This window comes from Aythya marila (assembly GCF_965140915.1).
Source record: "Aythya marila genome assembly, chromosome: 11".
Taxonomy (NCBI): domain Eukaryota; kingdom Metazoa; phylum Chordata; class Aves; order Anseriformes; family Anatidae; genus Aythya; species Aythya marila.
This window is the reverse complement of record NC_139052.1, coordinates 10,927,297-10,949,797: the sequence shown is the minus strand read 5'-3', so window position 1 is coordinate 10,949,797 and position 22,501 is coordinate 10,927,297. Positions and strand designations below refer to the sequence as shown.

At 52.1% G+C, this 22,501-nt stretch overlaps 2 protein-coding genes across 2 annotated transcripts; one reads left to right on the top strand and one right to left on the bottom strand.

Annotated features, from left to right (window-relative positions):
* Positions 1–1,992: 1,992 nt before the first annotated feature.
* DUOXA1 (dual oxidase maturation factor 1) lies at positions 1,993–7,840 on the top strand (the record flags this gene model as incomplete). Its single annotated transcript, XM_082768797.1, has 7 exons — positions 1,993–2,188; positions 2,810–2,964; positions 3,789–3,846; positions 4,443–4,577; positions 4,697–4,910; positions 6,709–6,923; positions 7,626–7,840. Exons 2-7 carry the CDS (start codon positions 2,818–2,820, stop codon positions 7,838–7,840), a joined length of 984 nt encoding a protein of 327 aa, XP_082624923.1. The 5' UTR covers positions 1,993–2,188; positions 2,810–2,817.
* Positions 7,841–11,321: 3,481 nt separating this feature from the next.
* Positions 11,322–15,145, bottom strand: DUOXA2 (dual oxidase maturation factor 2; the record flags this gene model as incomplete). Its single annotated transcript, XM_082769155.1, has 6 exons — positions 11,322–11,521; positions 11,968–12,182; positions 12,413–12,626; positions 12,815–12,949; positions 14,819–14,876; positions 14,999–15,145. 6 exons carry the CDS (start codon positions 15,143–15,145, stop codon positions 11,322–11,324), a joined length of 969 nt encoding a protein of 322 aa, XP_082625281.1.
* Positions 15,146–22,501: the final 7,356 nt, after the last annotated feature.

Here is a 22,501-nt window from a genome sequence, read left to right as displayed (position 1 = left end):
TGCGTTTGCTGGTAGAGAGTGAGCCAAGTCTATCATACCTCTGGATAAGGGAGATGGAGAAACTTCAACCCAGGCAGTTTGGGGCATTTCTCCACTCCCTGTCCAGTGAAGGTACTCACGCTGCTAAGGCCAGGCAGTAGCAGGCCTGGCAGGAGCTGTGGCTGGTGAAAGAGATGGGTCAGAGCTGCTCCCCGTGTCCCCAGCACCGCTCCCCAGGAAGCAGGTGGGCAGGGACGTGATGCACGGCGTGACACACGTCGGAGGTGAGACCAGCCTGCTGCCCAGGCCCGGCTGCTGAGATGAGCCTGCCGTGGATGGTGGCCACGAGTCAGGAGCTGAGACAGGCAGCAGTCACAGGGAGGGGAGAGGAGCCATGCCGTGCCCTGGCCTCTTGGCTGGTCTTGTTTTGCAGGTCTCACGTGCTGAGATGCCTGGCCTTTTCCTCTTGTGTTTGGCTCCACTGCAGCCGCAAGTGCCTGCCCCGCATCACCTTCGTGGTGATCACCTTTGTGGCTCCATGGGCACCATGTCGCTGCCTACCTGGTGGGCACCCTCTGCTGGGGAGATCTCAGCAGGTTTCCCTTGGGCTGGCCAACGGGAGGCCCTTTCCTCTGACACCCAGACCTCTTCCAGTGATGGGATGTTGGATAGGGGATGTTAGATGGGCTGCACCACAACAGAGCCACTGCCTGGCCCCAGCTGAGGTGTCCATGTCCATGCTTGGGACCAGGAATGGGGATGGCCATGGTGACACCTGGATGCAAACGCCACATCTACCCCATTGGCCCCAACAGCCTGTGCACAAATCCCTTGTGGTGGCCTCCTGGGCTCCTGATGTGTCCCCAGAGCCACCTCCCTGGCTAAGCACATCCCTACGCTGTCCCCGCCTTGGCTCCCAGCACTGCAAGAAATGGTGAGGCAGCTTGCACAAGAGGGGCTGCTCCCACCGCCCCACTCCCTGCCGTGGCCTGGATGGGGTGACTCACCCTCATCTATCACTGCAAACAGGGCGAAGCAGAAGCAGCTTGATAAAAGATGTCTCTCAAACTGTGGGCAGGGTGCTCACGGCAGGAGCAGTGCCCTGGGCATGTGGCTGTGGGCTTCTGCACCTAAAACTCACCCCTAGACCTGTTCCATGGAAGGTGTCTGGAGAATGGCATGACTGCACCACCATTGTCCTCAGAAAATAGGAGAAATACCCAGAAAATTGAAAGGAGAGAGGAAAAAAAAAAAAAAAAAAAAAAAAAAAAAAAAAAAAAAAAAAAAAGCTTGAGCTATCATTGTGGCCTTAGGCTTCCCATAAGACCTCTCTGTGGATGCTGAGTGCTGGGGAAAGGCAAAGCCAGCCGTATGCCAATGACCCCACCAGCAGCCCAGAGGTGTGCAGCATCCCCCTGCCACTGCCACACCACGCTCCCATCACCACCGGGGATGGGGGTCTCTGGGGAAGGATGGCAGCTCCAATTCACAGGGCTCTTCTCCAGGGAGAAGTACAACTATGCTGTGCATGAACCATCAGCTCCCACCCCATGGGGAAAAAGGGTTGTGAACTAAGTGGAAATTCAGTGAAATCCTTTCTCTGGGAAGTGGGATTCTAGCAGCTGGACCGGGCATCTCCTTGGTTATCCCATTCCCACACTTCTCCAAGAGGCCCAAAGCCACAAACTCTAGTGATCACCCCCCAACAGCTGCCCCATTTTCTCTGAAGCTCACGTCTCCCTTGCTTTGCAGATGCTTCTGGATCTGGAGCTGACGCCACATCCAGGCATTGCCTGAGCCAGCAGATGCGCCCGCAGCACAGTTCTGCACATGTTTCCCAGCCACGTCACCTTTGCCACCCCTTTGTTCATCTTTTTTTTTTTTTTTTTTTTTTTTTTTAAACAACCCCCAGGGAGGGATTCAGTGTTCAGATGGAGTAGCAACAGTCTGGGACTTGAGGGGAAATGGCAAAGTCTGACCAGGAATGCCTCATTTCCTGCTGGGCATGAACTTGGTAAAAAACAAGACGTGGTTTTACCCTCCCTCTGCCGAGGGGGTTGGAAGCACGAGAAAACTGCTGGGAGAAACACGCCAGGCTGGCTTTTTGCCTGCAGCCCCGGGAGGCAGCGTGGGCAGGCGGGGAGGCAGCACCTCTGAGCAGCAGCCGGCCCTGGGGATCGGCGGGCGCTCCGGCATCGCCGCGGCAGAGGTAGGCTCGGCACGGGGAAGGGGCACGGGTGCTTCTGCAGGTGCTGCTCAGATGGTCCCCACTGCCCAGGGGTGTCCGACAGTGTCTTGACCAAATGCCTTGGCCAAAACCATGACAGCATGCTTGTTTTCCAAGTTCTCTGCTTGCTGTGGCATGGTGCTGCCACCAGCCAGCTCTGAGGATGCAGGGTTGGAAGTAGTGACACGGGGCAGCTTCTCTGTTGCCTCTGGGTTAATCCTGCTCTCTTGGGGTTGCCTCCATCTGGGGCTTGGGGAGGAGCAGCCCTGATGCATGGAGTGCCTTCTGCACACAAGCAGAAGCTGGATTTTTTGATTAGAAGCCAGCCCAAGGCAGGATGGAAGCCCAGACAAAAGACCAGGGGTGGAGAACAAGCAAGAGGAGCAAGCAGGAGGTCCAGCCATGTGTGTGCACCTTGCTGCCAGTTCTGGGGACACACTTAGGCATTGCAGCAGAAACTCCTGCAGCTCTGAGCCTGCTTTTCTCTGGGATGTGGCCTGGGGAGGTGGATGGGGTCCCATGGGGGATGCCTGAATGCACTTCCAGATGTAAGGTGGTGATACTCGTAGTGGGGGATCCAGGTGCCAATTTCCAACCCCCCAGGCAGCAGGATGACGCTGTGGAATGGCTCCTTCCCCTTCTACGCTGGCACCAATGCTTGCTTCCCCTTCAACACCACCTCGGCCGTCATCGCCTCCGTCTTCCTCTCTGCACTGGCCACTTCCATCATCATCCTGCCGGGCATCCGAGGAAAGGGGGTAAGTGGAGGGGCTGGGAGGGCTCAGCCCCATGCTGGGTGCACCCCACTTGCTGCCCCCCTGTCCTGCCTCTACAGCAGACTCTGGAGCAAATGTGCCCCCGGGGCAGGGGCCTGCCGATGGCCAGGGCTGTGGGATCTCCAGCGAGCCCTGAGGACGAGCTCCAGCCCAGCTCCTATGCTGGACTCCACCACCCCAAATTTACAGGCAGCCCAGATCTGAGCTTGGCAAGTTCTCGGTTAGATTTAACCTGAATGATTTCACTGGGTGAGGCACAGAGCTTGCTCCACCTTCCTGAATCCCCAAAAAAACAGGCGGTGTGCGCTGTGCATGCCTCAGCACTGCCAGACAAGCCTGGGGGGATGTGTGGCAAACCCACTTTGCCGTGACCCCACCGCTCGCACATCACAAGCCTGCAGAAAGGTGTTTCCCACCCAGCCAACCCACCGCCTCACTGCTTTTGTCTCCAGCTGTGGCCAGCTGCCAACACATAAAAACATACAAGCTTTGGATAAGTGTGAAATCTTCCACTCGGGACTATGAAAGGGAGTGGCTCCATCTTTCTCAGAACGGGAAAGGCACGGTTTTCCGAAATGGGCTGTTTTGACCTTCTTACCCTGCCTCGACCTCCCTTCTGCCTTCTCCCCCCAGGTTTCCCCATGCCATGGAAGGGAAGCCCAAGTCATGGGTCCTTCCCCTCTCCTACCCACACACAGAGCCTGTGGGGCAGCTCCCCAGGCTAAGGATGGCCCCATTTCTGGTGGGACATGCTTGGAGCTGAGATCCAGGTCACAAAATCTGAGACCTCTGCTTCCCACTTGCAGCGACTCTTCTGGCTCCTGCGAGTGATTATGGGACTCTTCATCGGAGCCGTGGTCCTCAGTGAGTACGGGGGTCCAGGGGCACTTGGAGCCAGGTGGGGAACAGCAAGGATGTCCAAGATGTGTGGCATGGAGGAGTGAGGTGTGGGGGGATGAAACGAATGGAGCAGCCAAGCCCAGCCTGCAGGATGAGCTCACAGGGAAGACCAACCCATTTCTGTGCCCAGCACCTGGCTCACCCAGGGCAATCAGCAAGTGGTGGGAGCCATCTCCTCTAAAGGTTGGCAGTCAGATGCACAGAGCATCTCTAGCATGGACAATGAAAGTCTGATGCCATCTGCCAGGGGACCCAGACAAACTGGCAGGCATTTAGATGAGGACCAAAGTCTGGAGGGTGCCCACAAACCAGCCCCATTGCCAGTAGGTCCGGAGGGCTGAGCTAGGAGAAACCATCCCGAATGGGGCTCCTGAACTCATGGGTAGGTGTTGGAGAGATGACACGCAAGCACGTGTACCTTCTGCTCACAAGCCAGGCTTACAACCTAGGCCTCACCCTTGGGATGGTGTTCAGGCCATGGTAGCAGTCCAAGCAGGTCCTCCCACGGACATTGTCACTAGATATCTGGCCACCAGGCCATGGCTAACCTGTCTTTACAGCCATACAGTTCACCAGGGACTGGGAGAGCGGATGGGTGACAGCAAACACCTCCTACAAGTCCTTCAGCAGTGCCGTGGTGAAGGCAGACATCGGGCTGCACATCGGCCTGGCAGGGGTGAACGTCACGCTGGTGGGTGAGTGCGTATCGCAAACAGAAGGGATTGGGCACAAGCTTGGCTACCCTGCATGTACCAGGAAATCTTGGAGCTGTCTCTAAGGCTGAGAGAAGACCTTAGTCTCCCTCCTCTGGCAGGAAACCCAGTGAATCAGGTCAATGAGACCATTGACTACAACGAGCACTTTGCCTGGAGCTTCGATGCAGACTACGACCACAGCTACAGTGAAGGCCTGGAGAAGGGGCTGCCCAGCCCCATCCTCTATGTGGCGGAGAAGTTCACCACAGAAAGCCCCTGCAACATGCACAGGCAGTACCGCATCTCCGGCCACTACGCGTCCATCACGCTGTGGTAAGGTGGAGCAGGAGGTCAGTTCCAGGGCTTAGTCGGGAAGTAGGAAGAACCGAGTAGAGCCAAGAGTGCTTGTTGGAGCTGCTCTCTTCCTTGGAAGTCCACAAAAAAAGCCTTGGCTGGTCTCAGGGACCCTCCCTTCTGAAGAATTAGAGATTCAAGCATGGCTCACACCCATGCTTGGTCATCTCCCCTGTAGTCCTTATCTAACCCCTGCACCCTAATGCAGCAAAGTGGTGAAAATATTCTGCATTATCTAAAGGAAAGTACAGGAAGCTTCATGTGGTGTTTTTACCTTCCTGGCCTGATGAACTCTGCCACAGCTGTTCTCTCACCTCCCCTCCTTGGAAGAGTGTGAGAAGGAAGTATGTTGGAAAAAAAAAAAAAAGGCTCAAGGGTTGAGATAAAGATAATTTAATTAAAAGGAAATGGAAGAGGAAAAAAAGAAAAAAAAAAAAAAAAGAGAGAGAGAAAGGGGGAAAAAAAAAAAAAAAAAAAGCAACAACAACAACAAGCAAAGTCTGTGCTGAAGCAGAAGGAGAGGAAAAAAAAATTCTCTACTTCCCATCATTGATTGATGTTCTGCCATGTCCTGGAAAGCAGGACCTCAGTATGCATAGCAGTTGTCTGGGAGGACAGATGTCTTCATAACGAGACATTCTCCTCTTCCCCACATTTAATTGCTGGGTGTGACACCATGCAGTATGGAATATACTTTTGGCCAGTTTAAGTCAGCTGCCCCTGTGATATCCCCTTCCCACCTCTTGCCCACTGCCTACCTACTGGTTTTGGGGGGCTTTTGAGGGAGTCCCGATGCTGTGCCAGCACTGCTCAGCAGCAGACACACCACTGGTGTGATACCAGAGCTGTTCTAGCTACAAGTGCAGGCACAGCACTGTATGGGCTGCTGCAGGGAAAGTTAACTCCATCCCAGCCAGACCCAGTGCACTTTGTGAGGCTTCTGGCACAAGGTCCTCTCCCAGACCACCTGGCTGAAGATGCAGAGCCCTGCTGAGACCACCATGGGGATTCCTCCAGCAAGCTGGAGCAGGCGTGAGACCTGCTGGAGGGGAGCAGGAGGGAACATCGAGAGGGTGCTCAGGGGCTGTTTTTGGCATAAAATGGGGATCCTTTGTGTGCACTGTGACTGCAGGGTCTCAGAGCATCCCCACGTGTCTCAGAGATCATGAGTAAAGCTGCAGGGACAAGTGCCTTGTGATTCCTTGCAAGGGTGCCAGCACCCAGCCCCAGCTCACGTCCCCCTCTTCATTCTCAGAAGTAACTGGCCATGCCTAAACCTCCCTGCTATTGAGAAGGGAGTTATTTCAAGGCAGGGAAGTTGATGTAAAAGTATTCTTCTTTATTGTTCTTGGAATCATAACAATTTCTCACCTCCCCATGAGATAAACGCAAAAACCACGCACAGGGCAGGGCTGGGAGCTGGGTTCACTCCAGATGCTGAATCAGAGGCGGGCAGGGCATCTTGTTTGGTTCTTCCTACAAAGCTCTTCCTTGCTGCCATTCTCGCTTTGAATAGGTGGGAACCACCTGGAGTTGGCCACTCATGGAGGACCACCGGGTCAGAGAAAGGCTTAATTTGGAGTAAAAGGCTTAATTTGGGGGCTCAGATGAGCCCTCACTTCAGAGCAGGGCTGGTGTCAAAACCAGATCAGGGTGCTCGGGGCCTTGTGCAGCTTAGTGCTGAATACCCCTGGGTGTGGAGAGGCCCCTCTACCACCAAAGGAATTTTCATGCCCAAGTGTGATGCATGCAGCTCGGTTTTGTGGTCCTTTCACAGGATGGCCTTATGCACCTGGCTCATTTCCATCCTGCTCTTCTCCATGCCCATCCTCCTTTATGGTGGCTACATGCTCCTGCTCACTGCCGCGCTGATGCTCTTCTCACTGCTCTTCTTCATCACTGCGAGGAACACCCCAAAGTGTCCCATCCAGTTTGGACCAGCCTTTCTGAAAACAGACTACGGTGGATCCTTTTGGCTGACATTAGCAACAGGTGGGTGCTCAGCTTGCTACTGGGGCTTTTGTTGCTCATCCCTGCAGCAATGATGCCCCAAAAGTACTTTGTCCACACTCATCTGAGTGACCCCAGTTACCTGTGTGGAGGTGTGCCCTGGGAAGTGCTATAAAAGTCCTGAATCACTTGCCCAGAGCAGGGTTAACCACAAAGACACATCAGATTGTCTAGGGCCTTGTTTGGTCTGGTGGTGGATATCCCCATGGTCAGAGACCCTCTCTGCCTTTCAGAACCTGTCCCATGGCTGTTCCACTCATGGAGAGCATTTTTTTCCTTATATCAAGGTGGAATTTCTCCTGTTGCACCTGTGCACCTCTGAGAAGAGACTGGCTCTTGTTCAGCAGAGGTTCCCCTGAAGACTCCTCTTTACCTGGCTAAACAAGCCCAGCTCCTCCAGACATTCCCCATACATGGTGGGCTCCAGCCCCATCTATTTTGGCCTTCTGCCCAAGTATATCAGCTAGTTTCTTGTACTGGAGAGCCCAAACTGACAGCAGTGTCTAGATATGGAGGTGCAGTAGGAAGGTGAGAAGGGAAATAACCCTCCCCTTGACCTCCCAGGTGATGCTGGCCTCCATCCCCAGGTCTGGGTCTCCATCCCCGGGTCTGGGTCTGGATGGGATGGGACATGTTAGAAGGAAGTGCAGGGGCCAACGCTTGTCTTCACCCTGTGTGTTTCAGGGCTGCTGTGCCTGCTGCTGGGGCTGGGCGTGATCATCCTCAACTCCGTGCGACCACAGAAGCTGAAGCTTGTCTTTAACCTGGATGAGGGAAAGGGAGAAAAAGCGGAGGGGTGGGACAAGCCTCACCTGCCAGATGAGTCCAGCTCCTCTGACCAGGACGTGCTGATGGTCCCCCTAAATGAGCTTTGTGAGGTGACGACCACCCAGCTGTAAGGCACAGTTGTGGGGGGTCAGGAGAAAGAGGGCAAAGACGGAGGACATCATCCCCCCCAAATACGTGTTCAGGTACAAACCCCCAGGAGCCCAGGTGAGAAGAGACACATCAAGAGCTGACTGAAAAGAATATCCAAATCTGGAAAGACTCCTCAAAAACAACAGTTGTATTCCCCCTTCTCCCCCCCTCCCCCCCATTTCTCCTCTTTAATGTTTTTCAATTTTTGAACTCACCAGCAGCTGGAAGAGCTTTTAGGGTGAGGTGAATCCTTGTCCTGTCCCTGGCTGTCCAGTTACAGACACTGGGCTACTGCCCTTCCCTTTAGCCCATCCATCCCCAACAACACCTGGGAGCCCTCCCTAAGATATGGAAATTAAACCAGAAGAAACTAGAGATAAACCAAATAATTGCAGAAGCATGAATATGAATGAAAGGAGAAGCAGAGTGCCCCCAAAGGCCTCCAAGAGGCCCACTCTGCCCATCGTCAGGCAGTAAAATGGAGCAGAGCCGTGGCCACCAGGGTGCCCTGTGTCCAGCACCTCCTCTTTGTCTGGAGTGAAGGATGGATTGTCAAGGAGGCCCATCATTTAGTGCCATGTTGGCGCTGCTTGTGTGCTCAAACCCTGATGGTGTCCTGAATGTCGGAGGCACCAATTTCTGGAGGCATCCTGGATTTCAGGTGCATCCAAGCACCCCACTGCTGAGGCTCATGGGCAGTGAGTTGCTCATGGGTCAGGGAGCTGCTGGGCTGCACGCTGTGCTGGAAGCAGAGCAGTCAGAGTTGGTCGGTAGGCTCCTGCTTCTTACACTGCTTATGAACACCCCAAACCACGATCCTGTGAGCAGCCTTGGAGGCTGGATCACAAAGGAGCATCAAACCACCAGGCAGTCTGCCTGCCCTACAAAGAGCCAGGAGGGGACCAAGGGCCATCTCACCCCGCTCCCCTCTCACCCCGCTCCCCTCCCCCGGCTCTGTACAAAGCTCTGGATGCAGTTTCATTCACATTTAGTGTAAAAGGCTGTGGAAATGAACTCGTCATGGGGTATGCAAAGCTGGAATCCTGCAAATCCAGGGTGGATGTGGCCACCCAATGCTTTTTTTTGTTTGTTTGTTTTGTTTTGTTTGTTTGTTTGTTTTCCCCCTGTATTGTATTCACTTGCTGTTCTTAGTAAAATAAGTTGGACTCAGCCTTTCTCTTGTCTGTCAATAAAGGAGTCCCTCTGAGGGCTGGAGACGCTGTTCCTTTCACATGGCCATCATAGGATAGGGAAGAAGTCACAGGCAGAGCCTTTTATGTGGTAAAGAGGCATTTACAAAGAGGTTGGAGTTGAACTCCTTTGGTTTGGGAGACCTCAGCCAGGACATTCCCAAAGGTGTCTACTAGGTGATGCTTCAGCCTAAAGATGCAAGGTGCAACAAAAGGCTTTTACTTATCTAATTAAAATTGAAGCATGTTCCCCCTTGCAGCCCATCCTGGGGGCAAGGTAGCAGGCAGCTCTGGTGAAAGCTAGGTGGCATGATGGCTGCATGTCCTGGGGCACTGACTACCTCCAGGCACAGGGACCATGGTCCTTACAGGGCCCCAGAAGCTGTGCTCTCCAAGTTGCTTAATGGTGTTTGTTCTGTCTGTTGGCACTGGGTCTCTGGTGAGATGCCAGGTTCTGCCCAGCCATCAAACCCCATCTGGGCAGCGTAGGGCCAGAAGCAGCCTGGGCTGAGAACCAGGGCTTTGTTGGCAATCACTTTACATCTTGTTGTCCAACAGCAGCCTGGCACTGCCAGGAAACTGAGGAAAGATCTGTGATGTATGGAGGAGGTAGGGCCTGCAGCAGCTCAAGCAGGGGCTGCACAACTACAGCTCTCATGATGCATGTGAACAAACACATGACATTACACAGTGAGGCAAAATAATTATCCCTGAGCAAAACAGAAACGTGCTCAGTGCTGCAGTGCTCAGGAGGGTGCCAGATGGGGTGGCAGGACAGATAGGAAGCCCCCCAGCCTCCTGTGCTTCGGGGACACACGATCTGTCCCACACCAGTCTTGATAACCTGTGTTTGGTTGCAGCATCTTCCCGCAATGCCTCCAGACCTGATATGTCTGCACTCAAGAACGAAAGACCTGAGAAAGCAGCTTCCTTTTCTTGAGGGAGTTTTCTTGTTTTATGGTTTTCATCATGCTATTCAACTAACTAAAATCTTTTTGAGGGTCTCCTACACCACTGTAACATGCTGCTTCTGATGACAAGTGTTTCTCAGGGGCCCACCTTGAGCCAAGCCAATGAGTCTCATGCTTCCTGTGGGTGCCTCTGCCAGGGCAACCCCAATAGAAAGGATGCCACCGCAGGGAGCTCACAAGCATTTACCTGCAGACAAGACCCATGGCCCCACAGAAGAAAACAGCCCCAGAAAATAACCAACATGTTTCCAAGAAGTACTTTTAAATAAAAATTTATTAAAAATAACAATTCTTGTCAGTAACAAATCACACTAAAGCGACACAATCTTCATGTCAAAGGAATAAGTAGTCTAACTTAACAGCAAGAATCTTTTCTCAGGAAGAAAAGAGTCAAAATACTGAAATTGTCTCCTTCACAATTAACTGGATTAAATCTTTTCAGGTAACCAGCATCCAGATATGACTATCACCTTGCACATGCCAGTGGACACCTTGTGAGGCTGGTGAATTTGGTTCCAGAGCTCATCTTTTATTTGTAATTACACAACTTGATGCACTTCATTTCTCACCTCATCTACAAGCAGGCTGGGTCTGACTCAGGGTTGCATTTCGTGGTAAGCCCAGCCAGTACAAGTGTGCTCCAGCTGGACGGGTATAATTTCATTCTTCCCTCCCCTGTGGCATCTTTTTGGCCCATGTTAGGCTACAGTTCTTATCTCGTAAAGCCCAAGTTTGAAAGTGAAAACAATCACATCACCACATTCCCCCTGGCAAGCTCCATGGTATGTTTACTCAGTCTTTATTTTTGGAGCAGCTTTCTTACTCTAGCTCATGCAGCATCCAGCCCGGGGGAGTCTGGGTCTGTGCCTGGCCTTCCTAGGTACATTTCAAGTTCTACACAGTCTACATCAGTGCTTGGGAAAGAAAAACTGAACAGGTTTGATCACTGTCTTTTGGAGTCACGGGTGCTCCCCGTGAGAAATCTCACCAGAAAGCTCAGTTTCTGGTATGGGAACTGACCACCACATTCCCGGGTGAGCATATGGCTCAACTTGCTTGGGATCTGAGCTACTCAGATTGCAGCCTGCTGGCTCGTTGCAAAGCCTGCCCTTTTCCCAGAGAGGACAATCAGGGAAAGAGAATCTGCAAAGGTACTTCTGAGCAAGTCCCCATCCCATTAAGGGCTCATGCACATTTTAGAGGCAGATGGACAGGGAGATGGGTGTTGGGAGACACCAAGAAGGGTTTGTGCTCTGCCCTCTTGGGCCTGCCTTAAGGGAAGGAATAGGAAAAGCTTTCTTCTACATGCCGCTGGAGATAATTCTGGAGGGCTGAGGAGGAGATTGTGTGTTGCTCATGAACTGAGGGTTGATGTACACTTCAGTCATCTCTTGGCAGTCCTCAGTTCTGACCTCATGGAGGTCAAAGAAAGTTTTCAGTAGGTCTGGGTTGAAGTAGTGCAGTACAACAATAGCGATCCCAACCACAAAACAGAGCAAGCCTGAAAGACAATGTGCTCTGTGAGAGCAATCCTGTAAACACCAACACATTTCCCTCCCCATATCCTACCCTGATGGCCCCCTACTGAGGGACAATACCTTCTCCTATGTAAGACGGCATACTACTGTATAAGGTCACTTCAGCTTCTGTGCTGAGCATCATAAAAAACAAGTATGGGTCTTAAATTCCAGGCTTATAGTCCCCAATTCCTTGCACTGCTGCAATTTAGGGACTAAAAACCCCTCCACCACCCTCAAGACAGGGACTATGCTCCCAGTTTTGCCAGCCCTCTCCTAACCTCTGCTGGGAGCTGTCGTGCCAAGTCACAGGGCGAGCCTCCACTGGGCTGCACTCCCCAAGCTCTCTTTCCTCCATTTATGAGGAAAAAAACACAGAACTCTTGCAAACCCAGACTCTGTGGTGAGTCTGGATGTAGCTTGTACTTACCAATCACTAGTGTGAGCCAGAAAGATCCCCCATAGTCTATGAGCAGGGATTCAGTCCCAAATTGGATCGGGCATATCAGGGAGTTCCTCACAGTGGAGAAGGAAAGCAATGAAAAGATCATGAAAGCCCCTGTAGTCAGGACCATGTAGCCTCCATAGATTAGGACGGGCATGGAGAAGAGCATGTTGGAGATGAGCCACGTGCAGAAGGCCACCCTGGAAACAAGAGAAGACCAGTGGATAAGATGTGCAAGTGCCATAGCCTAGGTGGATCTATGTGAGGATCTCCATGTGGGAGCAGAGATTCGTGGTCATCATGCCCCATCCCTGGAGGTGTTCAAGACCAGGCTGGATGGGGCCCTGGGTAGCCTGATCTAGTGGGTGATGTCCCTGCCCAGGGCAGAGGGGGTGGAATTGGATTGTCTCCCCTGCAGAGAAGAGCTCACCAGAGAGTGGCCGACGCGTAGTGGCCGGAGATGCGGTACTGCCTGTGCATGTTGCAGGGGCTTTCTGTGGTGAACTTCTCCGCCACGTAGAGGATGGGGCTGGGCAGCCCCTTCTCCAGGCCTTCACTGTAGCTGTGGTCGTAGTCTGCATCGAAGCTCCAGGCAAAGTGCTCATTGTAGTCGATGGTCTCATTGACCTGATTCACCGGGTTTCCTGCCAGAGGAGGAAGACTAAGGTCTTGCTGTGGCCCAGTAGGCTGGGCATTGCCAGCCAGGAGCACAGGCAACCCAGCGATGGCATCGGCTCAGAAGCCTCCAGTAAAAGCAAGGCCATCCACAAAACACTTGGAGACCTCCCATGGCCATGGCCCCCAGAACTACAGGCAGGGACATCAGACTCACCCACCAGCGTGACGTTCACCCCCGCCAGGCCAACGTGCAGCCCGATGTCCGCCTTCACCATGACAGTGCTGAAGGACTTGTAGGAGGTGTTTGCTGTCACCCATCCGCTCTCCCAGTCCCCCGTGAACTGGACAGCTGCCAGAAAAAATTGAAGGGTGGTTAAAGAAGGGTTGGTCCCGGACCTTGCTGTACTCAAGGTGGGCCTGAGATGAGCTCAAGCTGCCGCCTTCCTTCTGTGGCACTGCAAGGGAGTGTATGAAGGGCAGGAGAAATGAGTCAGCCATAAGGACGTGCCTCAACCAGCCCCCACGCCCTGGCAGAGCTCTTGTCCTCCTCTTGCTGAGCATCCACACCCTCAGTCCTGGAGGGGGGGAGCTCAGATTCCCAGGAACGCACCCCAGGACCTGATTCCTCCTTGGACATTCTCTTCAGAACTTCCCTGCAAGCTCCCCACCATGGCAAGCACCGCAGCCCCCAAGGACAGGGCTCAGAAATGAGCCCATACCTCAGCCTCAGGAACAGGGGTGAGTTTCATTGCCGTTATTAAGCTCCCTATGAAGCAGCACATAGCACTAAGAGTGAATAGCAAAAAATCACTAGAATTTTTGTCCAATAGAGGTGGTTGAGAGGGGTGGCAAGCACCATTGCAGCTTTTGCTGGTCATTTCAGTTGGGGGAAAAAGAAAAACTTGAACCATTTTTGGTATACTTTTTTTTTTTTTTTTTGAAAAAAGCTTGTTTTTCTGAAACACTTTCACTTTGTCGTGGATTTAATTTTCCAGCAATAATACAAGCTGAATGTAAAGACAATGATTGAATCTCAGGCCACACAAAACCTTTCAAACCTGCCTAAAAATAAGTTCAGCTGCTGAATCAACTTGTGAGAGCACTGATCCAGTTGCAGCTTTGTCGGAACATTTTCCAGCTGCAGGGTTGAGTGTGCCCAACTGAAGACAGAAATCCTGACGCTGGCTTTACAACAATTAATTCCTCTTGTGTGCCCAAGCAGCACCTGGCTGCATCCTTGTACTGAGAACAGCACTGGATGGCTCTCCAGAGCTGAGTGAGTGCTGAACTGGTTCAGGCAGTGGAGCAAGCCACGATCTCCTCCCCTCCTCCAGCTGCAGCTTGGCACTGTGCTCCCTGGCAGCTCTGGTGGCATCTCCCAGCACTTAGACACCCCCAGGTGGAGGGCAACTGCCACATGCCAGGCTGGGCCCCATAACCCATGTGTCAGGTAGCAGAATCAAGCAGCTGGTCACAGCCTGGCTATCCACTTCTATCCACTTTTATCCTCAAGTTGTTTGTCATTTCAGTTGTGCTTCATCATCCCACTCCAAGCAGTCTTATAATCAGCCCTGTACTTTAAAGCTGGGGTTTCTTTGATTCAGGACTGATGCTCCACCCATCATCTTCCCTCCCCTCACTGCTGCTTATACACCCTGTAGACCTGTCCAAATTTGAAATGCCCACAGCCTGGGCTTTGCAGGTTCCAGCTGTCAGTCCCATTTATTACAGAAGATTTCCTGTTTTCTGCTCAATCAAATCCTCTCCTTTGTGTACTCCTGCCTTGCTCCTTGGAAAGTCTTTACCCCCTGCTTTCATTCTGTCTATATTTTAGTTTGTCCTACATCACCTTCACCCTCCAGTTTTGCCTGGCCACAGTCTGAGCTACTTATCTGTGCTCCCGTGGCACCAGGTGGCTCAGAAAGGCTCGTGCAGCTGGAGGAACATGGGGCTCTTTGACCTCCTCGGTGCAATTAGAGCAAAGTGCCCTCCCAATTCAGAAGTGAGCTCAGGCACCTCCCAGAGCTCTCAGCCCCTGTGTGAGTGGTGGGGGAGCCCAGCTGAGAAGCTACACGGCTGCTTTGCATAGTAAGGGAAGGGCAACCAGTCTCTGCCAAGCCGCGGCTGTGATCACCGGCTCATACTCCCCAGACACAGACCCTGCCCCAGGGTCAAATCCTGCCCCGTGCCCGCCCTCGAAGGGGTGCGCAGCACTTACCAACAATCACCACTCCCACCACCAGGCTGAGGAGAACTCGGAACACCCAGTACAGCCTCTGCATGGAGAAAGGTGGGATGTCAGGCACGGAGGAACAGCCCCCGGCTGTCCTCCCGCCTCGCCCCAGCATCCAAAACGTGGGCAGTGGACGCTTTATCCCCAGGAGGAAGGGTCACGCACCGCCCGTCCACGGATGCCTGGGATGATGAGCAGGAAGGTGGCAGCGAACGTCAGGAAGACAATAATCACTATGATGGTGCTGACATCGAACACAAAGTGCTTCCTCTGCTGCAGGTAGAAGGGGTAGACGCCGTCGAAGAGAGTCATTCTGCACCTCTAGCAGCCCAGGGGAGAGAGGCGGTCACGGCAGAGGCTCAGACTGCCTCGTTCGCTTCTTGAGCCTGTGGTCACCAGCTCCAACTCAGCTCTGGAATAACCAGCTGCGGGAGGTCCACCTCAGAACTCAAGGAAATGACGCTGCAAGGAAATAGACACGATGAAATACTCCCCAGAAGAGAAACATGCCACCCAAAGCCCTCAGGGGAGGAGAGGAAGTGCCTGGGTAAGGGCTTAGCCAGCCTGAGGGGTTTGTGGCTGCATGGAGAACCACAAGGTGCTGTCCTGCTGCAGCTTGAGGAAGTGCCCAGACCCAGAAACCTGCCGAGCAGCTCCTCCCCGGACAGAGCCAGGTTTTTCCCTCCAGCAGATGTGGCCAGGGCTTTCCACTTTGTGGTGTGCCCTTCGAGGAAGTCTGCAAGCCAGCAACCACCGCTCCTCCAAGCTGGCACATGCAGACTTCCTCCAAAATAACAATGAACCTCTGCGAATATTGACTTCACAAAAGGAAAATTATCCCAGCCAGGGGCACCATCACCAGTCAAAGCCCACTACCTCCATTGCCACCCCCTCTCTTCAGAGAGGTTTTTCCCCAGGAACTGTAAAGTCTTAGGAGTAGCAAAGTACAATCTCTTTCTATGCTCAGTCCAGAGCAGCCCCAAAGGAACAGAAGAAACCTGTGGACCTCAGATGTTGGTCCAAGAATGGAGCACTGGCACATATAAGCATCAGGGGTGAATCTTTATGGGAGACTAAGCTATACAAAATCAAATGGCAAAGTGTGCAGTTCCAAAAGATTGCTTTGAACTCCCACCAACACTTTAGTTCTGGCAATTACAGAAATTCACCTATTTCTGGGCTAGATATTTTCTACCAAAACTGATTACATGCTTAGTCCTTTCATTTTGCTTATTTAATAGCATCTCTGCATGTAACTACCCTGGGAAGTCTTCAAAAGTCAAGAAATGCCAGAGCTAACATGACTCACAGCCAAATATAATTTCATTCTATCCTTGCATGAAGGAGTTGATTTTATTCTTATTTTCTGAAAACAGTAATAATCATATTTTTAGATAAGATCCAAACCAAAGCAATTCAGCCACAAAAGCACAGGTCTCAAATCCCTAGAAGTGGGTGATGATTATAGTAAGTATCTTAAAACAATTTACCGGGGCAGCTGAAGTCACTTTTCAATCTGTAAAGCAATATTTTGTTTCAGAATAAATCTCTGTCAAGAAACCCAGATCATTACAGCAAACAGTTTAACAGACACTAGGTTTTACAAGGAAATTTTCTGGCTCACAACTGATCTAGCTCTCATCTTATCTAGACTCTCTGTTCCAGAACAACAGAGCTATCAAGTATACTTATAAATCTTGTTTCATATTGTTTTGTTGTAATTATTCCTGTGTATTTCCAAGGACAGCCAAGCACGGATCAGTACAGCCTTCAATCACCATTCCTACTAGGATTACCTGATGAGCAGGAGCTGTAATTGAGTCCCAATGTTACAATATCAGGCTGAAGTCCAGGGTTCCCAGATCAGCAAATGTGCCCACAGTCTGAGAGGCTGTAAGAGAAGGAATAAACAACCAGTTTAGACTAGAACTAGTTAACTCTTGTTGTCTTGAATTTCACTGTTTTCACTGTATATTTGTCCAAACTTCAAAAGATGGAAACGCTTGGGAAGGGACGCTTTCCAAGTCCACATTGACTGAAATGCACCTCTTCGCGGCTTAAAAGGGTCATCAAAAGACCAGTGATATATAAGAATTGAAAACACAGAACATAACATGGAAAATGTTTCATTTTTAAATCTAATCTAACTTTCAAACAATATCAAGGGATGTTTACATTTTGTCTACAATATAATTTGTAAGAACAGTTTTGGGAAGAATTCCTAGGGAAACAGTGCTTTCTGTTGCTGCCTATCCAATCTTTCTTTGAGTTTCCTGCACGGAAGACCAGTTCCTTGGCATTTTCACAGCTTTGAAGTGGAAAGCTGAGGCCCGCAGCTCAGGACAGAAGAACTTGAAGTTGTTGCACCTTGGAAAGAAAGCATCCTCCATGCAGGAGCAAGTACGTAGCCCTCAAGCCCTTGTCATCTCCTCTATTGATGTATGGAAAAAGAAAGTCTAGAGACATCTTCAAGGAAAGGTTCAGTAATTTAGTAGAAACGGACATAAAAGTATATATTTCATTTAAAATATTCTGGATTGACAATCTTGTTTTCCTGTCATTGGATGAGTCAGGCTGGAAGAGAACTTTCAGAGGACTCCATCCCAAACCTCACAGTAGAGCCAACAGCAACCCTCGATTGGGTTGCTGCGGGCTGCAGATTGATATTTCCCATCAAAATTTCCAAGGGCAATCTCTTGGAAGTTCAGAGGTGTGGGGACCCCCTGTACTATCCCACCCCTGAAGAAAAAATTAAGAAAAAAAAAAAAAAAGTCAAATCCATTTAAGGAAAAACTTCTGCGTTAGTTCAGGATGGAGCTCCATCCTTTTCTCCCCACCCTCACCTTCACCCACCCGGGACCCCTCAAGCAGGGCAGCGAGCACCGGGTGGTGATGGGGGGCTGCTCCCCAGAGCTCGCTAAGGGCTGGGGCAGCAGCGGGGCTCGGGCGAGCCGGTGCGGGGGGCGGCGGCGCTTTCCCAGGCACCTACCTGCTGGCGGCGGCGGCGGCGCTCGGGTGGTACCGGCCCGGCAGCGCTCTTATAGGCGGCGGCGGGCGCGGAGCCCTATGTAAATGCCGGCGCCGCCCGCCCCGGCGCACAGCCCGCAGCACCGCCGCCACGGTGAGTGCCGCGGCTCGGGGGATCGCGGCCACGCGTGTCCTGCTCCGCGGGGGGGGAGGTGATGGGGTCAGGGAGCGCCGTGGATCGGTTCAACGCGTGTTCCCTGACTGTCTGTGGGGGATGTGAGTCGGCTCCACGCGTGTTCCCTGCCTGCGTGGGGGGGGGGGGCTGTGGATCGGTCCCACGCGTGTCCGCTTCTGCGCGGGGGTGATGGGGGTTGGAGCTGTATGCGTTGTTGTTTGGCTGGGGGGGCGCTGGGGTCAGCACCGTGTGTGTCCCTGCTGAGTGTGGGGTGCGTGGGGTAATGGGGTCAGAGCCACGAGCCTCCCCGACTGGGTGGGAGGTGCCAGGGGATCGCTTCCACGCATCCTCCCCGTTGGTGTGGAGTCAGGGGGGGTCGGGGCCACGCTTGTCCCCCCCCGCGTGGAGGAGCAGGAGCTAGGGCTGCACATGTTGCTGCCTGCCGAGGCGTGCCGCGGGTTTTGCTGTGCGTGTGTTGTTGCCCGTGGGGGGAGCAGGGGGCTGTGCTACTCCTCTCTGACACGAGGGGCAAAGGGCGATGGGGCCATACGCGTCCCTGGCTGTGTGGTGTATGGAAGGGGATGGGTCATGTGTTTCTCACCTGTGTGGGGTATGGGGTGAGATAAGGTCATATGTCTCCATGTCCATGGGAACCATGCAGCCGGGCCACTGGTGTCCCTGCCTGCTTATTAGGGGACAGGGTGAGATGGGGGTACATGTCCCATCTACACAGGAGACCTAGGGGTCAGGGCTCCTGGTGTCCCTGCCTGCTTGGGGCATGCACTTGTACAGGGTACTAGGAGGGTGGAGCACTTGTCCCTGCTCCACCAGGGTGGAGACACCCATGTCCCTGCTTGTGTGGAGAACTGGGGGGCCTGTGTGAGAGCAGAGTGGGATGGGGTCACACACGTCCCCCTCCTGCAGGGTGCAACGGAGCCCTGCACATCCCTGCCTGTCAGGGTTTGGAGACATAGGGCAAGGTGGGCTGACACCGTGGTGATGCTGGAGCACCTGGCATGGACAAGCTGGAGGTGCTGTGGGCCACTGTGTCATCACAGTCCATAGTGTGTGCCCAGGTGTGGGTTTTTGTGGACAACATCCAAGGCTGGAGAGATGCAGTCTGTTCTCAAACACCAGGACTGGCTGGTGGGGGAAGGTGGCAGTGTCCCAACCTGTCCCACCAAGACTGGGGTGGTGGGAGGGGGAGAGAAAAAAAGCTGTGACTAATGGGGACCATAAGGACAAGGAGCCTTGAGTCTGCTTTACCTGTATGGTCACCCTCAGCTCAGCCACAGCACTGCCACTCCTCCAGTGTGCTGATGGGGTTCAAAGTCCCAGCTGACACATGCCTCTGGGGAGAGCTCAGGAGATGTTTGAAGGATGAAGCCTTAACTCTGGGGGAGCCAAATCTGCTGAGATCAGTTAAGCTGGAGGTCCTGGCTCTGGGGGAAGCCACATCCATGTACCCTCTGCAGCAGGGTTTCAACATACTCAGGGATGTAAAAAGCCCAGGTTTAAGACAGGGCACAGGTTTGCTCTCTAATGGGAAAAGGCAGGGCTTGGGAAGCTGGTACTTCCTTCCACTAGGTGCAGATGGAGGGAGTGACTTTCCCAAGGTGGCACAGGAATCTGTGGAACAGCAAAGCCTTGAGGGCTCATCAGACCTTATGAAGTTCCTGGCAAGCTAATCCAAGCTTGCAAAACTTTCAATTGACAAGCTGCACCATGGGCTTCCAAGGTCAGCCACATTTCGTTATGTCAGAGAAGCTCCTGGGTGGATTGGCAGGTTTGGAGGCAGATCTGAGAGCAGAAGGCTCTTTCTGGAGAAGCCAGGTGATGGGTCCTCAAAACATGGAGAACACAGTGGCGAGAGTGAAGCTGGAGCTCTCAGCTGCAGCATGGCAAAGCATCCTGTAGGACAGCTGAGTGCTGCTCATGGGATGCCTGTCTTCCCTGGGCATGGGGCCCCAAGCTGAGATGTGCATCTTCCCCTTCTTGAGAGTGTCCTGTAAGGATTCATGTTACTCAGCCTTCCCTTTGAGGAAGTTCCCAGGAATGGCTGGAGAAATTCTGATAGACAGGGGAGAAGTAGGGTCATGTTTTCCCATGCCTGCACAGTCCAAATACTGCCATGAAAAAGTGCTCCTGGAAAAGGGAGATGGCTCTTGACATTTGGTTGAGAGAGACATGCTGCAGATATGCCAAATAAGTCATGGGAAGACATAAAGGTAATGGAAAGATATGGAAGAGAAGGAAGATATGGAAGATTCAACATGGGTGGAAAATAATCTATGTTTCAGCAGTCTGTAGTCCAACCTACTGCTTGGAGCACTGTCACTGTATCATGCTGGCCACAGCTGGTTCTACCCAAGGCTGGAAGATCTCCAAGGACTCCACAGTGTGTGAGACTGACCAGGAAATAAATGGGTTTTCAGTGCCAGTCCACTGACAGATGAGAAATGTGTGAGAACTGGCATGTTGTCTCTTGACTTGAATCAAGAACAGTTCTTATAGCTGAGGAAATGGGAGGTTTGCTCATTGACAAAGGGGATTTTCAAAATTACTTTCTTCTGGAGCCCTGCGAGAAGAAGTAAGGGGAAGGAGAATAGGTGCTGTACTGTGACTATGGTGATGTGGTTTGAGCCTTGGCTTCACCCCACATTTCCTGAGTGACTTTGGTAAATCTTCACCTTCACGTCTCAGTTGTAGATGAGGGTTGCAGCTCCGTGTAGCAATCTGTAGAAATCCTGCAGATCCGTGTACACTGCAGATCAGCAGGAGGTAAATCCAGCTGTGTCTTTGGGGGCTCCCTTCCTACAGCGTGGGAGGTCGAGCGGACTTCTGCGCACAAGGAAATCGCTGCTGCTGCTGGTTGCTTAGGGTGTCTCCAGCCTTGCAGCCCTTCGTATTGATTTCAGCAGGAAAGAGGAAAGATCTCCCTGGTACAAAAGTCCTTTGTGGTGATGGTGGCTGGGCGCTGCCACTCCTGGCAGAGGTCACAAACGTCGTGGTATTTCACCTGTTGGACAAACTTTTGGGTTCCTCCTGCGGTTCCCGCCAGCTGCACAACCCAAATCTCACATCCTCAAGACCAGCCCAGCAGAGGGCTGTAGGATGGAAGAGCTGTGGGGCCCCTTTCACAATGGAGTACTTCAGGAGGGCAGGGACAGCACTGTGTGCCTGGGGCCACCCTCTGATGGCATCCTTAGCAGCTCCGAGGCTTGCAGCAGCCCCCAGCACAGCACAGACCTGCTGTGAGCCCTGTGGCACAGCTGAGGGACTGTGCATGAGCTGTTTGCCAGGTGCACGCTGCAGAGGAGCTGCAGGATAACCCAAGCACCACACAGCCACCTTGGCACATTGTGCTGCTGTGAAACTGCAGGGTTTGCTGGTGAGAAAGAGCCACCTCAGGGCATGCGGCTCTTTGCAGGTGTCCCACAAAGGTTTCCCATAGAGCCAGGTGTGGGCTGGACACCTCACTCCTATGCACGCGGAGGTGAGAACAGAACTGAAAATGCAGTCAGTGCAGAGGTATTTCAACAGTGGTTTAGTGTTAAAATCCGTGTTATGAAAAGATAATAGAGTGGTTTGTAAGAACATTCTGTCTCTTGTATAAAGAAGGTGAGCTGTTGTGAAGGAGGAGGAGCAGGGAAATGTTACTCATTAAGAAACACCTCACTTTCTAATGTAAAAGGACAAAAGTACAGAAATCTTTGATGGAAGTGGGTTAACGTGGTTCATATGATATGCGCACAACCTGGCAATGAACATCCAGTTTTACAAATGCAATAAACTGTGAGCACAAATGATAACATTTAAATCTCAAACCACTTCGTTTCTGAAGTGGATAATGTATTTAGTTACCTGTACGCTGTAATTTGCACCACTGATAGTTATGTGATAAATCCCCACTGCGATTCCCAGGTAATCAAAAATAAAACCTACAGAACTACTGGCAACACGTAAGCCTTACTGAAATCAGTGTTTCTTAAGGTTTGATTAGAACAATGACAAAAAGAAGCTAAAAGGATGCCTTGTGACAGAGAGATGTAGGAAGAAGGGATGTTTGACACAGAGAAACCTGTGCATCTCCGCATTTCTCGTCAATGCAGCTCATCCAAAATGATGTTAGCCCTTGGATACGCCTCTACAGTTCTGTTACTTAGCCATAGTATCGGCACAAGTGGGCAAATACCATATTTAGTTGAAAGCCCTATCTTGGAGTTAAACCATGTTTAGCATTTCTGTGCATGGAAAGCCAGTGGCAGCTTTATAGCATTTGTGGCCGAAAAATGTAACCTTTGCTTTTTATGGCCAGGAGTCTCTCTGTTCAGTTATGTGTTGGCTGGGGATCTGAAGTTTCAGGTCCCACTGATGACTTTTGCTCTGGATTCAGGGTCTTTGTGGAAAGTAAGATAGTAAAATATCATGAGAATGGCTGGTCTCGAGTCAGTGGTGTTGGGCACTTGCTTGGAGGTAACCAGGGATGACCAACAGATCTTTACTGCAGTACTGGCACATTTGGG